The sequence below is a fragment of the Lepidothrix coronata genome, unplaced genomic scaffold (assembly GCF_001604755.1).
Source record: "Lepidothrix coronata isolate B3197 unplaced genomic scaffold, Lepidothrix_coronata-1.0 Scaffold45, whole genome shotgun sequence".
In the NCBI taxonomy this organism is placed as follows: Eukaryota; Metazoa; Chordata; class Aves; order Passeriformes; family Pipridae; genus Lepidothrix; species Lepidothrix coronata.
Genome location: NW_016690225.1, coordinates 4,251,632 through 4,264,876, shown reverse-complemented (window position 1 = coordinate 4,264,876; position 13,245 = coordinate 4,251,632). Strand labels below are relative to the sequence as shown.

At 39.2% G+C, this 13,245-nt stretch overlaps 1 protein-coding gene across 5 annotated transcripts in view; it reads left to right on the top strand.

The window, feature by feature from the left end:
* Window positions 1–12,776, top strand: part of ICK (intestinal cell (MAK-like) kinase) — a 27,086-nt gene extending 14,310 nt beyond the window's left edge. For all 5 annotated transcript variants that reach the window (XM_017814519.1, XM_017814517.1, XM_017814516.1 and 2 more), the window contains 8 exons: window positions 165–336; window positions 889–1,056; window positions 3,384–3,680; window positions 4,725–4,915; window positions 5,441–5,595; window positions 6,737–6,865; window positions 8,592–8,705; window positions 9,130–12,776. In XM_017814519.1, coding sequence (XP_017670008.1) covers window positions 165–336; window positions 889–1,056; window positions 3,384–3,680; window positions 4,725–4,915; window positions 5,441–5,595; window positions 6,737–6,865; window positions 8,592–8,705; window positions 9,130–9,284 — 1,381 coding nt within the window. In that variant the 3' untranslated portion in view covers window positions 9,285–12,776. The remainder of the gene's footprint in view (window positions 1–164; window positions 337–888; window positions 1,057–3,383; window positions 3,681–4,724; window positions 4,916–5,440; window positions 5,596–6,736; window positions 6,866–8,591; window positions 8,706–9,129) is intronic.
* Window positions 12,777–13,245: the final 469 nt, after the last annotated feature.

Here is a 13,245-nt window from a genome sequence, read left to right as displayed (position 1 = left end):
TTATGTATGTTTTAATTAAAAAAAAATAAAGTCATACATATAGGATAGGAGCTTTTTAAGGGATGTTTGCTCTTAACAACAAAGAATGATGAGGTAAGTGGTTTCATGTATGTCTGTTTGAATTGCGTTGATGGGATTTGTTTCTTCTTTTCCTTCTCTTACAGGTACAGGGCTCCTGAAGTCCTTCTGAGATCCACCAGCTATAGTTCTCCAATAGATATTTGGGCTGTTGGTTGCATAATGGCAGAAGTTTACACCTTGAGGCCCCTCTTTCCGGGTGCCAGTGAAATTGATACTATATTCAAAATTTGCCAAGTCTTGGGAACGCCAAAGAAGGTAGCTAAAGTGACATTCCACACTGCAATAATACTAGAGCTGTTCTACAATGCAGAATGGCACAGTAGCAGTAAGCATAAAAGTAATAAATTTTCCTGCTTACTGCTAATTTATGGTATTGATCTCAGATACAGTAAACTAAATTAAAACTTATTTTCTGTGTAATAAGCATTATTTAATTATGCTATAAAACCTGACATTTAGAGGAGGAGAAATAGAGCCCTGAACAAAGTCTTTAGACTGATTTCATTAGGTGGAAATTTCATTTCGTCTTGCACATTGCATATAAACCTGTGGTTTAAGAGGCTAAAAATTGGAATCATGGCAAGACTCCTGTCTCCTGATTCCATTTGCATACTTGGCTTGGTCAGGTGTAAAGCAAGACTTACCTCTCACCAGAGGTTTGTGGTGAGGATTCCCAGTAAAATCTTCAATACAGTCTAGAGGAAGCTGTCACAGTCTATTACTGATAGGAGAATATATGCTGGTGTGCTTAAGCACTGATATTTTACAACTGAACTTTTTCTGTGACTGGAAATCTCTTTCTTCCAGAACGACTGGCCTGAAGGCTACCAACTCTCAGCTTCCATGAATTTTCGCTGGCCTCAATGTGTACCTAACAACCTAAAAACTCTCATACCTAATGCAAGCAGTGAAGCAGTGCAGCTCATGAGAGACATGTTGCAGTGGGACCCCAAAAAGCGGCCAACAGCTAGTCAGGTTTGATTTTGTTTTCTTTTTCTTACATCTGCATGTGATGTTTCCTTTCGCTGCAAGGCACTGTATACAGACAGTCATTTAGCAGTTCCTTGGGGCTGCAGTTCTTAGAAGGGAGAAGAGCAGAAGCCAAGAACAATTAGCAAGGCAAAGGTTGATAATTAAAAGAGAGTAATGAGCCCTTGCATGCAACTTAAGTGCTTGGGGTGTGTGCTCAATGATCAAAGGTGTGACTGCAGGATGTGTAAGTACACCTGAATTAAGTATTATCGAGTCACTGTGAATAGCAGCAGAGTGAAGGGAGGATATATGGCTGAAGGCTCTGATGCTGTTCTTCATTGCTATTGATACATGCCGCAGAATCACAGGAATCTGATCCAACCCCCTCACCTTAGGCAACCTGTGCCAGTGCTCAGTCACCCTCACAGTAAAAAACTGTTTCTTGATGTTCAGAGGGAGTGTCCTGTGTTTCAGTTTGTGCTTATTGTCACTGGGTACCCTTGAGAAGAGACTTGCTCCATCTTCTTTGCATCTTTGAGTTTTTGCATACTTTGATAAGATCCCCACGAACCTTCTCTTCTCCAGTCTGAACTGTCCCAACTCTCTCAGTCTTTCCTCATATATGAGATGCTCCAGTCCCTTAATCACCTTTGTGGCCCTTCACTGGACTCTCTCCATTATGTCCATCTCACTCTTCTGCTGGGGAGCCCCAAACTGGACACAGCACTCCAGGCACGGCCTCACCTGTGCTGAGCAGAGGGGAAGGATCACCACTCTCAGCCTGCTGGCAACACTCCTGCTCATGCAGCCCAGGATACTGTTAACCTTACTTGCAGCAAGGGCATACTGGCAGCCCATGTTCAACTTGGTGTCTACCAGGTCCTTTCTGCAAAGGTGCTTTCCAGGTGTTTGATTCCAGCATGTACTGGCGAATGGGATTAGTCCTTCCCAGGTGCAGAACTTGGCATTTACCCTTGTTAACTTGAAGTTCCTGTCAGCCTGTTTCTCCAGCCCATTGAAGTCCTGACAGATGGCAGCATGACCATCTTGTGTATCAGCCACTCCTTCCAGTTTTGCATCATCAGCAGACGTGCTGAGGGTGCACTCTGCGCCACCATCAACATCATTAATGGAGGTGTTGATCAGGATTTGCCCCAATATTGAACCTCTGGGATACACTGATACCTCCTGGCCTCCAACCAGACTTTGTTCCACTGATCACCACTCTCTGGGCTTGGCCATTCAGCCAGCTTTCAGTCCACCTCACTCTGTTAATCCAGCCCAGTGTTGTCTGGATAAGGCTGGCTTTTGCTGGACACTCTTCACTCAAGTGCACTGCAGATGTGTCCCAACGTCCTGTATGTAAGCATTGCCCAGGTCATCAGTATTGCACGTGCACCAGATGGTGGTGGTGGTGGTGGTGGTAGCCACTGCTTTCAGACACCAGTACTGTTGTGGCATTAACCGACTAATTAAATAAGTAGGGCACCTTTTGAAAAACAGATGTGATTCTGGATACAAATCTGGCTTGACTTCAATAGGACCATAGTTGAACCTTTGTGATTCAATTAGACCTTCAGTATAAATTGTAATTAAAAGCTTTAAAGCTAATTAAAGTAGTTAAAAAGTAGATTAAGAACTCTCAAAAGTAATGAAAAGCACAAAATACTATATTAAGAGCAGTAACAAATGTTTTACAATAACATGCAAATGGTGAGTAATCTGAGCTTTTAGAAGTTTTTTGTAGTGAGAGGTCTTTGGGAAGGGAAGACCTGAAACAGCAAGATAGGCAGAGATCACTTGCCTTTACTAACAACTCCTTAATTACTTGAAAGGCAGGATAAAAATATTTTTACCAACACGTCTTTTGGCTAATTTTCATAAAGGTTATGTTTCTTTCACTCGATTCAGTCTTGGAACTGGGGAATGGAAGAGATGGGGTGTCTCTGGGGCCATTAGAGTTTTGCTGGCTGAATCTGTGATGATGGTGTGTGTGTTTGCACATGTACATGCCCACAAACATGAAGAGACAGCACATAATGAAACATGCCTTAAGATGCCATATACCTCGTTAAGTATCTTAATTCTGCAGAACCTTTGCCTTTTGTACAAGTCCACAGAGGATTTGATAACTTGGTATCTGTGGAAACTTTTCTAGTATTGCATCATTTTTCTGAAGTGGATTGTGCTCTCTAGAATCTGGTGCTAAGAAATGGGTCTTCTGGTGTTTTTTACCCTAGAAAAAGAGGAATCTAAATTTCAACTGAGATAGAACTGGGGTAAATTAAAAACTTTGGTTTTCTAAGCCTAATATTTTTATTACTTTTTAGGCACTTCGATACCCATACTTCCAGGTTGGGCATGCCCTGGGTGTTCAGGAACTGGGAAAACAAAAGGAACTGCATAATAAATCATCTCTGCATATTAAGCCTGTCCCTCCAGTACAGCCCCCACCGAAACCTCATGCCCGAATTTCATCAAGGCCTTTTCAACAAAGCCAATCTTCTCAGCACTCAGTGTACCCATATAAGAGAGACAACTCTGGGACTGAGCACAGTAACTACTTACAGGAGGACAAATCTAACCAGGTTCTTCTGCCTGCAATTCACAATAAGGTTCCTCAGCAGGTAAAGGTCCATCTAGCATAAGATAAGCTTCCTGATATGTTGCCTGATTATTCCTAATTATGTTTCTTTTTCTGGTTCACTTTCAGCGTTCTTGTACTTTTACTAAAAGGACAGTGAGCGGGAATAAAAAATAATTACAACTTTCTGCTAGAAACTGGAAGTCTGTTGACATATAAATCTGTTGCTATAAAACAAGGAAGCTGATATCTCATTTCAGAGCCATTTTATGCTTTCCTTTGTTCTAGAGCACCACTTAAAGAATGACACTATGATTTCATATGAGTAAAAAAGAAGTACAGTGTTCAAACTATTAAGGGGATTGATGCCAGAGAGAAAAGTATTGAAGTAAATAGAATGGAAATGAGGGGGAGGAGGATATTGCCTTCATCCATTTAAGGCATCCAGTTTATTGACTGGGATTAATAGTCATTTTGGACTATGCTGGACATAGAAAACAGCAGATTCTCCTTTCACCATAAGAACCCTTTCTGTTGGCTGTGCGAGGAGACTGGATTCTTAAGACAGATGATGAGAGCAAATGCTGCTGAGAGGTCGGCCATAAATAGGGTCTGCACTGGCCACGAGTCGCACGAGGTTGAAATGTACTGGTGAGCCTAAATGACTGAAGAGGCACAAATTTGTACCTATGCTGTCCTGCAAGAGAAGTACATTTTATAAATGTCTAGACACAGGCTTGTGGAAACCTAAATGTGCATGCAGTTTTGTACTCCCAGCATGGGTCTAGAAGTAAAAATTGAGCGTAAGGGCGTTGTTTGGGAGGTGCATATTGAAATATAAATAGAATTGTATTTGAGACCTAAGAAATTTCTTCTTCTTCTGTCAGTTCAAGATACTTTATTACAGGATGAAATGCAAAAGACAAGTAATAATATGGTCTACATAATGTATTCTTAGCATGTTTAATGAAAGATGAGGATTGCATTGTTACAGCTCTACTACTGAGAAAAAAAAGTCCTCTTTGTTCCTGTCACCTGGTTTATGCTCTAAGCACGTGGGTTTGTTTCTTTTCAATCTTTATAACAGAAAACATCTGCTGGGTCTGAGAATATAAATGGTGACCTTAAACCAAAACCTAGGCGAAGATGGGGACATCTTGCTAGGACAGTGAAGAGTTCTGAAGACTGGGATGACTTGGAAGACCTTGATTTCAGCTCTTCCATCATAAGAATGGACTTGAAAAACAAGAAGAGGCAGAATGATGAAACTCTTTGTAGGTAAGGGTTTTTTTATGTCCATCTGCTATTTGGTCTATTTCTTTAGTCTTTTCCTCTTTCTTAGTAATGTCGCTCTTCATGCTTTCTATGCATCTAGAAACATATATCCGTACAATTCCATGTTCTTTTTTTTTTTCCACTGAAAATGATGCTTGGTTTAGTCTCCCCAAGTTAGTCTTTGAATATATATTTAAATTTCACTTGTGGACCATTTTGACATACTCCATGCATATAAACTGTTTTGGAGGACTCCAAGCTGCAGTTTCCATGGACTGTACAGAGTAGAGAAAAACCTATTGAGTGATTTGTAAAAAACTTTAAAAGCAGACTATAAGGGAACTAGAAACACAAATCTGATTTTCAGGGGCACTTGTATGGCTGAAAATATTCCCTGTTGTCTGTGTGTTTGTAGTGTAGCAAACACAGTATAAGGAGATGATTTGTGGAGATGGGATGGAGTTGAGAAGGCCAACTGTGGATAAACATGTAAAAATTGGACTAAGTGTAGCAATTTTTGAATTATAGATTTGAAAGCATCCTGGACCTGAAGCCTTTGGATGCTGTAGGCTCTGGCGCCAGTGCACGAACTTCCCATGCAACCCTTTCACGGCAGGACACTCCCACATTGCGAGTTTCTGCTGCAAAGCAACACTACTTGAGACATTCTAGGTACCTACCTGGTTAGTAAAACATACTTCTTTCTTTTTCTTCCTGCAATTCCAAGAGCAGTATGAAATGGTCATTGATACCAAATTATTCTGTTTCCCTATGAAGGATGCGACCGGTCTTTTACACTGGAAAATAAAGTCCTGTACATTTATGTCATGAGTGTATAATACCATGAACAACAGAATAATAGTGGGAATATGCTTTGCTGTAGCTTGGAGTTAAATAGAATGTAGGTCCATGTCTCTATAGAGAATTACATGCCTGTCTTCATGATAACCTCTGCTATACTGAGACCAGCGCTGGAGTGGGATGAAGTACAGGAGGCAGACATGTCTGCCTGTAGTTAAAATGAGGTGTGTGTAAGTGTATTCTTTTTTGTAATTTCTATTTATAAAGGCGGTGTTAGCTATTCATTCACTTGTTGTACTAACACTTCAAAATTAATTAAGTAAACTAGAAGGTATTGTGACTGCAAACTCAGTCTTTTTTCCTGAAACAATTGACTTCCAAATTGGCTCACTTAAGTACAGTTTTGGTAGCTAAAACTTGTTTTACTAGAGGAGATTGTAAAACACGTTGATCCCAAGCCTGCTTTTCCCTTATCATAAATTGTGAGTGCGTCCTTGCATGTTACGTACCCTGTTTAAATACGGGATGTATATGAAATGCAAATAATAGGTGATGTGAACCCTACTACAAACTGTTTGCACAATCAGTGGTTTCAGTAGAGACACTAAAGAAGAGTACAGTACTATGAGAAATGGAATTGCCATTATTTGCTCTCAGGTTATCATGTCATTAGGCTTTTATAGGAAGCATAGATTTCATTTACTTAGCAAGGTTCACCTTCTGTGATTTGAGAATATTTGTGGCCTTGATGTAAGTAAGGATCCTGTCCTGGGATATAAGCAGCCATTGATGCTAGTGGAACTATTTACACTGTGATGTTTGCAGGATTAGGGCCTGTGCCTAGTCATAGCATTCCTGTATGATGAGAGGATGGGAAGCAACCCAGAGAGTTACTGAGAGGGAGAAGGTTTTGTTTAAGTAGAACCAGACATCTGCTGTAAGATTGTGCATCAGGTGGAATGAATGCAAGCCTGTGTGGCTACAGAGATTTCAGCATAATAATCTTTGCATTTTTTGCAATAGGAATAAGCACAAGGAATAGCATAGTCTCCACTTCAAACAAAGAGTCTGTTCCATCTAATCCATGGCCCAGTTCTGGTTTGTCTGGCAAAACTTCTGGTTTGGGAGGAAGTATTAACAGGATGAATTCAGGTAAGAAGCTGTGCTTAACACTCTGAGAAATGATAATAAGTGGTGTCTTTGAAATTCCCTACAGCTGTATTTTGGGGTCACCCATTTCTAAAACACTGTCAGCTCCGAAGGTACTTGCTACCTTGTCTTTTTTTTCTGATAAAATCAGTTATGAGCACTGTTGCCTAGATTTGGAGACTCCCTGAAACTGAAACATAGTCATTTCTTTTACTGAATCCCCAGAAGTCTGTTTTGAAGTACCTCATGTATAGAAGTTTGGACATCTTAGGTATGTTCAGCTTGAAATACTTAATCTTGCTTTCAGTTTCCCTCTTCAGTTTTCATAAGTCATATTTTCTGGCTTCCAAATTATTTTAGCCCAGCTGGTGCATAAATGACTGTCAATAGAGGAGGAAGCTGATCTAAATCCATACACACCACTCTTGTTACATGAATAAAGCAAAGAAAATCTATGATCATGTCTTTTAATTGATGTTGTTTAAAATAATTAAATAATTGTAGCTTAAAAAATTCAGAAAAAAAGCAAAGCTCTTCAATTTTTCTTCTTCAGGTTTTTTGGGCATTTGGTATTTCAGGTATTTAATCACTGTTGTTTGATTTGAAGTAATTAATTTGTAGATTTTTACATTAGATTTTACCAGATATACTTAAACATGTTGATGTTTCTAGATTGTATCTGTGTATTTCTTTTCTAAACCTTTGCTTCAGGTTTTCATGTGATGTTACAGTTCTGCAGTGCCCTACCTATTTTGAAAATGTTTGGTTTAGAAAATTTGTATTGAATCTTGGCCCAAAGAAACATTTTGGGTCTTTAGAAACTATGGTTTAAAAAAAAATAAGAAACTTAAAATTTTTGATGTAATTAAATCAAAAATTGTTCTTTAAAGATTCAAGATGGGAGGACGTTGTAAATAGCTAAACTACATGAGAACCTTTATATACGTAATACATATTTCATTCCTGGCTATTATACAAGTTTTGCTGCTTTTGTAGCTGCATAGGATATCATTAGATTTTTCCCTTTTTTATTTATTACCATCATTTCCCACAATATGCTTTGCCACTGCTCTAGTACATCATAGGCATGTATGCAATGGCTCTGGTCTGTGCATGCTAACTTGTTTAGTGTCCCCCTCTGCTACAATCTAGACTCTAGATTGTTTTGTTCCATTTTCAGTGGCTTATCCATTTGACAGGTCAGTCAAATCTGCTCCTGCTCATCTCAGGGACAAGTTTTGTAGCTGGCTTTACAAATTTGGAATGTGAATCTGTACCACATTTTTAAATTGTGCTCTCACTGGGCTTCAGTAAGACCTTTGTGTAGCACCAGAGCTCCATATTTCACTGCATGGAAATCAAGAGTGAATATATTCATAGGACACAGTTGGTGAAAGTCAAACAAAATAATTCTAAGTAAAATGCTAAGTTTTGAGAACTTTGAGAAACCTTGAAAAGGCCGAGATGTCAGGGAGAATTGCAATTCTCCCTGGTACAGGTACAATTTGTACCTGTTTTCCATTTATCTGTAATGCAGTCTGATGCTGAGAGTTTCCTGAATGCAGGTACATATAGGAGCTGTGAATTTCTAGCATCTTCAGTTAAGTTCTTGTTTTCATCAGTCCGTGATCAGACCTGGTCTTGAACGTGACTCATCAGTGCACAGCTTTGTTGATAATGTGGGAGATCCATTGTGTTGAGCTCAGGTGTTCCTTGCAATTTCTTTCAGGGCCCATAGGATCAAGTGGTCTAACTAGTGGTTATATGCCTTCGTTTCTGAAGAAGGAAGTAGGTTCTGCTGGGCAGAGGGTTCAGATAACACCAGTTGTGGATCCATCTTCTGGTAAGTATAGTACCAAAGTTCTCTTGGTCCCTTGCTCCGTCATCCATGCTGTCTGTATGCAGCACTGAGCTACTTATCTTTGCTTTAACTGGAGCTATTGTTTATAACCTTGCAGAATTTCATATAGAGAAGAATGTGGTTTATTTTTACTTTGTTTATTAAATAGTTGGGTTTATCTACAGCATATTTCAGGGGGACCTAGAGGTTAGTGTGAACCAACTGACTGGCACAGAATTCACTTGTCAAATCAGTGATGTAAATACTCCTTGTCTGCTAAGGTTTAAGGCATTGGATCCACTACTGTCTCACATCAGCAAATTCTAATAAAAAAGGAGGCTTATTTCTTGAAGAAATAAGGGTCTGGGCCTGCATCCAGTTGCTGCTCAGTGTGGGAGATCTCACATCATTTTCTTTTGTCCTTTATATTTTGCTTCTCTGACGTCAGTCAGACCCCATCTGGGATGGCCATCCTTCAGTTCCCCCACAAAAAGCTCCCCAAGGTTAATGCCTCTCCCACCACCAGCTCAGCCGATCCATGGGCGCGTTGACTGGTCTGCGAAGTACGGCGCTCACCGGTGACTGTGGAAATGCTCTCTGACCAGTGCATGTTGCCCATAAAATGGTGGCCAACGTGAGACAATTTGATACTGTTTTATATACCTGTACATTTAAAAGAGACAGATCTTCTATGAATGAGACATTTTGAAGCGTTGTTTTTTACTTATTGCATTAATTTGAATGCAGCCTTGTACCTTTTTGTATAAAAATGTTTTGTTATATAATTGGGTGCAGTTATTTTCATAAAACTGATACATTTTGTATATATGGCTTAGGGGATTTGGCATTTTTATACAATAAATTTTTATAATGAACTTTAAAAAAAATTAACTTTTTTTTATTAGATTGAACTTTTTTATAGAAGTGGATAAAAAAAGCAAAGTGGTGCAATATTGCAGTGGAAGAGAAGTACTGAGAAAGGGGCATTCATTAGACATTTTCTGAAGTTTATGTGCTAAAAGAAGCTGTATAATTTCAGTGATGCCATGTCTCGATGCCATGCTTCTGTTGTCCTATATTCATTTGCTTCATACTGGCTAGAGAAGTGAGTGACTAACAGTCTAAACTCTCCTTTGCAGTCACTGAGACTGCTGAAAGTCAGTGGGAGGCACTTTCTTTTTAAATTTATTTTTGCCTTTAAAAGGTTTTTGTTAGACTGCTATCCAAATTTACCAAATCTGGGGAATCTTTTTGTTTGGTGGAGGGTAAATACCCTTCTGTAAATCTGTTTTCTGACACAGTACTCTTTTTTCCTGCTTCATAGTTGCTCCTTGGCATTGTTCACTATGAAATAGAATGTGGATCTACCCTGTTAAATTCATTTAAATGTTCTAATCATTTCTAAGGAGAAAAATCAGATTCTGTTTCTTCTTTTTCTTTTGTTGTGAATATAAGATCTGAAGACATATTTAAGACAGTATTAACAATTATGAAACTTGTTTCAGAGGAAAAGAATATTGGTGATACCATAGCAACAGAGTTTAAGGAAACATATCTATGCAGCTGACTTTTCACAACTGTCTTAAATCACTTTTGGGAAAAAAAACAAACAAGAACAACCACCCAGAACAATCCAGTGGAAATAACTCCGTTTAAGCTTACTGAAGTTATTACTCAGTTCTTCTTCACTACAATACATCTTCATTTACAATGTGAAGAATATGCAAGCTTCTGTAAATTAGGCCTGCAGGCTTTACAGGGAAAAATGAGACCTTACCTGGTCTTGTTAAGAAAATGTAAAATTCTGGTTGATTTCACAGAAACTGTTACAGCCCTCTGAAGAGCAGTTTAATTCAGTTTATAAGAGAGTATGAGTTATATCAGGTTATAGAGAAAAGAAAATAGCCCCATAGTCTGGTTTAATTCTGCTCTGTAAAGGAGTGCCAGAGTCCAGCCATCGGCAGAAGATTCATTTAGATCACAGTCAGCATTTGGCTGTTTCCTGCACCTCCTTCCACAAAAGGAAGATAAACAGTTCGGTGCTGTGGGAGAACCTCTTTTAGAGCTGTGTTTTGGAGCAGCCGCCAAAGCTGAAGTATGCCGAGAAGATGCATCTTCCTGCAGAAGTGTGCAGAAATTCTCATCTTTCTGAGCTCATTGTGTGAAGGCAGATTCTTTATTTATGAGACTTAAATCCAGCCTAAAGGGATCAGAGCAGGTACAGTTCTCAGCATCCAGCTGTTTTGTGGGAACTGAACAGTTCCCGTGTCAGTGAGATCCTCTCCATGGGATCTGCCAGCACACTCAAGGGGCAGCTGCTGTGGACTGGAGACTGAGAATGCATTCTGGCCTTTTCAGTGCTTCCCATGGAGAATTCAAGGATCCCTTCCTATGGGATTTCAAGGAAACTGTACCCTGGAGTAGGGTGCTGGCTCAGTGATATAGGGGGAACCACAGGGAGCACTAGTTACTGTTTGCTCTTACGAGCTCAGTCCACAGTGAAACAGTACAAGACAAAGAGGGAGCAAAAGTGTGCATGTAAGACTTGCACATGCCAAAGACATCTTATGTGTCCCTCTACTCTGTTATCTGTGCATAGCAAGTTATGCATAGCCAGTGCATAACTCCAAACCATACCTAACTACTCCCAAAGCAGTGATGCCAATGCTTAGCAGTAAAGTAAAGCAGCCATTCAGTTTCTAAAGCATATGCTTATGGTGTCTATGGGTAAGTGGAAAGGGAAATATGTATATTTATGTTAGAACTGGAAAGATAGTTGTTTCTCTTGGTGGAAATAATATCTGTATTTATATCTACATATAATTTAATTTATTTTGTCTCAAGAATGAACATGCTGAACCTACCCTAAATATCCCTAGACTTAAGTAGGCAATTTAACTAGTCTGGTCTGTACACTTACTTTCCAGGAGTAGGAGAAAGAGATGAACAAGTCATGAGAACAGGCTGCTGAGGCTTGGATTCATCATACATAAGTGTGAGCTCCTTTGTTAAGAGCTGACTCTTTAGACCTGTGGTGAGTGAGAATCATCTCAAAAATCTGTCTCACCTGAGAACATACTAGTGCTCTGGAAATGCCTGTCTCTCTCCACTAAGGATGGGGACAACTCAGAGATTCAAATAACACAGGATGAATCTGTGAACTTGGCCTGTAATCTCTGAGCCTTTATCAGACCTGCAGTGATTTTTTTTTGACTACAGCATTCAGGCTTTAGTCAGTCCAGCAAAAAGATTAGAAAAAGAAGTTGTACTTTTTTTATTTTGGCATATCTCCTCCTTTCCCAAGGTAAAGTCTTTATTTTTGGAAAAAAAAGGTAATAATCTTGATGTTCAGCATCAGTTCTGCCAGTTTTAACTTAGTGGCACAGAAAATTAGCTAAGTATAATGGCAGCACCTGTATCCTTTGCTAAGCAAATTTCTACTAAATTTGGAAAAGTTCTTTCTGAGCAGGATGGAGCTAACTAAGTTTATGTATTTTATTCTGCTGTCTCAGTGTGCAATAGAGATATGGAAAAGATGGAGGTCCTTGTTATACCAAAATCTGGACAAGCAGCATATCTGAGAATTTATGATACGTAACCTACTACTTTGTGCTTTAATATTTAGCAGGATCTTTATGCAAAACGTTTTTAGAATTGTACTGTTTAGGTTTTCTCAGGCTTAGGTATAATGTATAATAATGGTTGTTGGAAATAAAGGAGTCTGACAGTGGATTCATTCACCTCTGTAATCTGGATTTTCCTAAAAGTATTGTGTAAGTGCCATGATGTTAGCCAAAAAACCAAACCCATGCCAGAAAACCCACTTCCATGGTGTTTCTGTATCTAATATGGCTGTTTATATGAGTAGGATGTTCTATAATGTGAGGAGGAAAGAATATACTGAAAGAATATTTTAGAACTTAACACGGAAGGAAGGGGTAGAATTGTCAAAGTGAGTGAAGAAGTAATGGTTCTTGTTTATTCAGTGTTTTTGTTCAAAAACATTCTAAATGTTTGTTTCACTCCTTCTGTGTCAAGTGTCCTGCCCAGAATAAAGTTACTCTTGAAGAAGTACTGCTGGCTCGAGTCTTGCTCTTTTATTCAGTTTTTAATAAAGGCACTTCAGTTTGCCTTTTGTTTCTTTGGTTTTTAGGTTGTGTGTTGATTGGTGTTTTTTTTTAAATAAACCTTCCCTATGATGCCTTCTCCGAGGGGCACTGCAAGTTCGCTGGCCACGTGGTTTGAGTGCATGTAATTTCTGCAATATCCTTTGAGCTCCATGTAAAGCTAATTGCTTAGTCCTTGGATGTCAGCTCCTCAGAAACTACCTGCAAGGCTGCATTAAAACAGAATATGCATAACACCTTGGAAGGACAAACAGTTGGACTAGATCATTGTGGGTCCCTTCCAAGGGAAATCTATTCTATTCTATTCTATTCTATTCTATTCTATTCTATTCCTTTCCTATTCTATTCTATTCTTTTCCACTCTACTCTTTTCCATTCTGTTCCATTCTGCTCTGTTTGGCTTTCAAGGCAGTAGA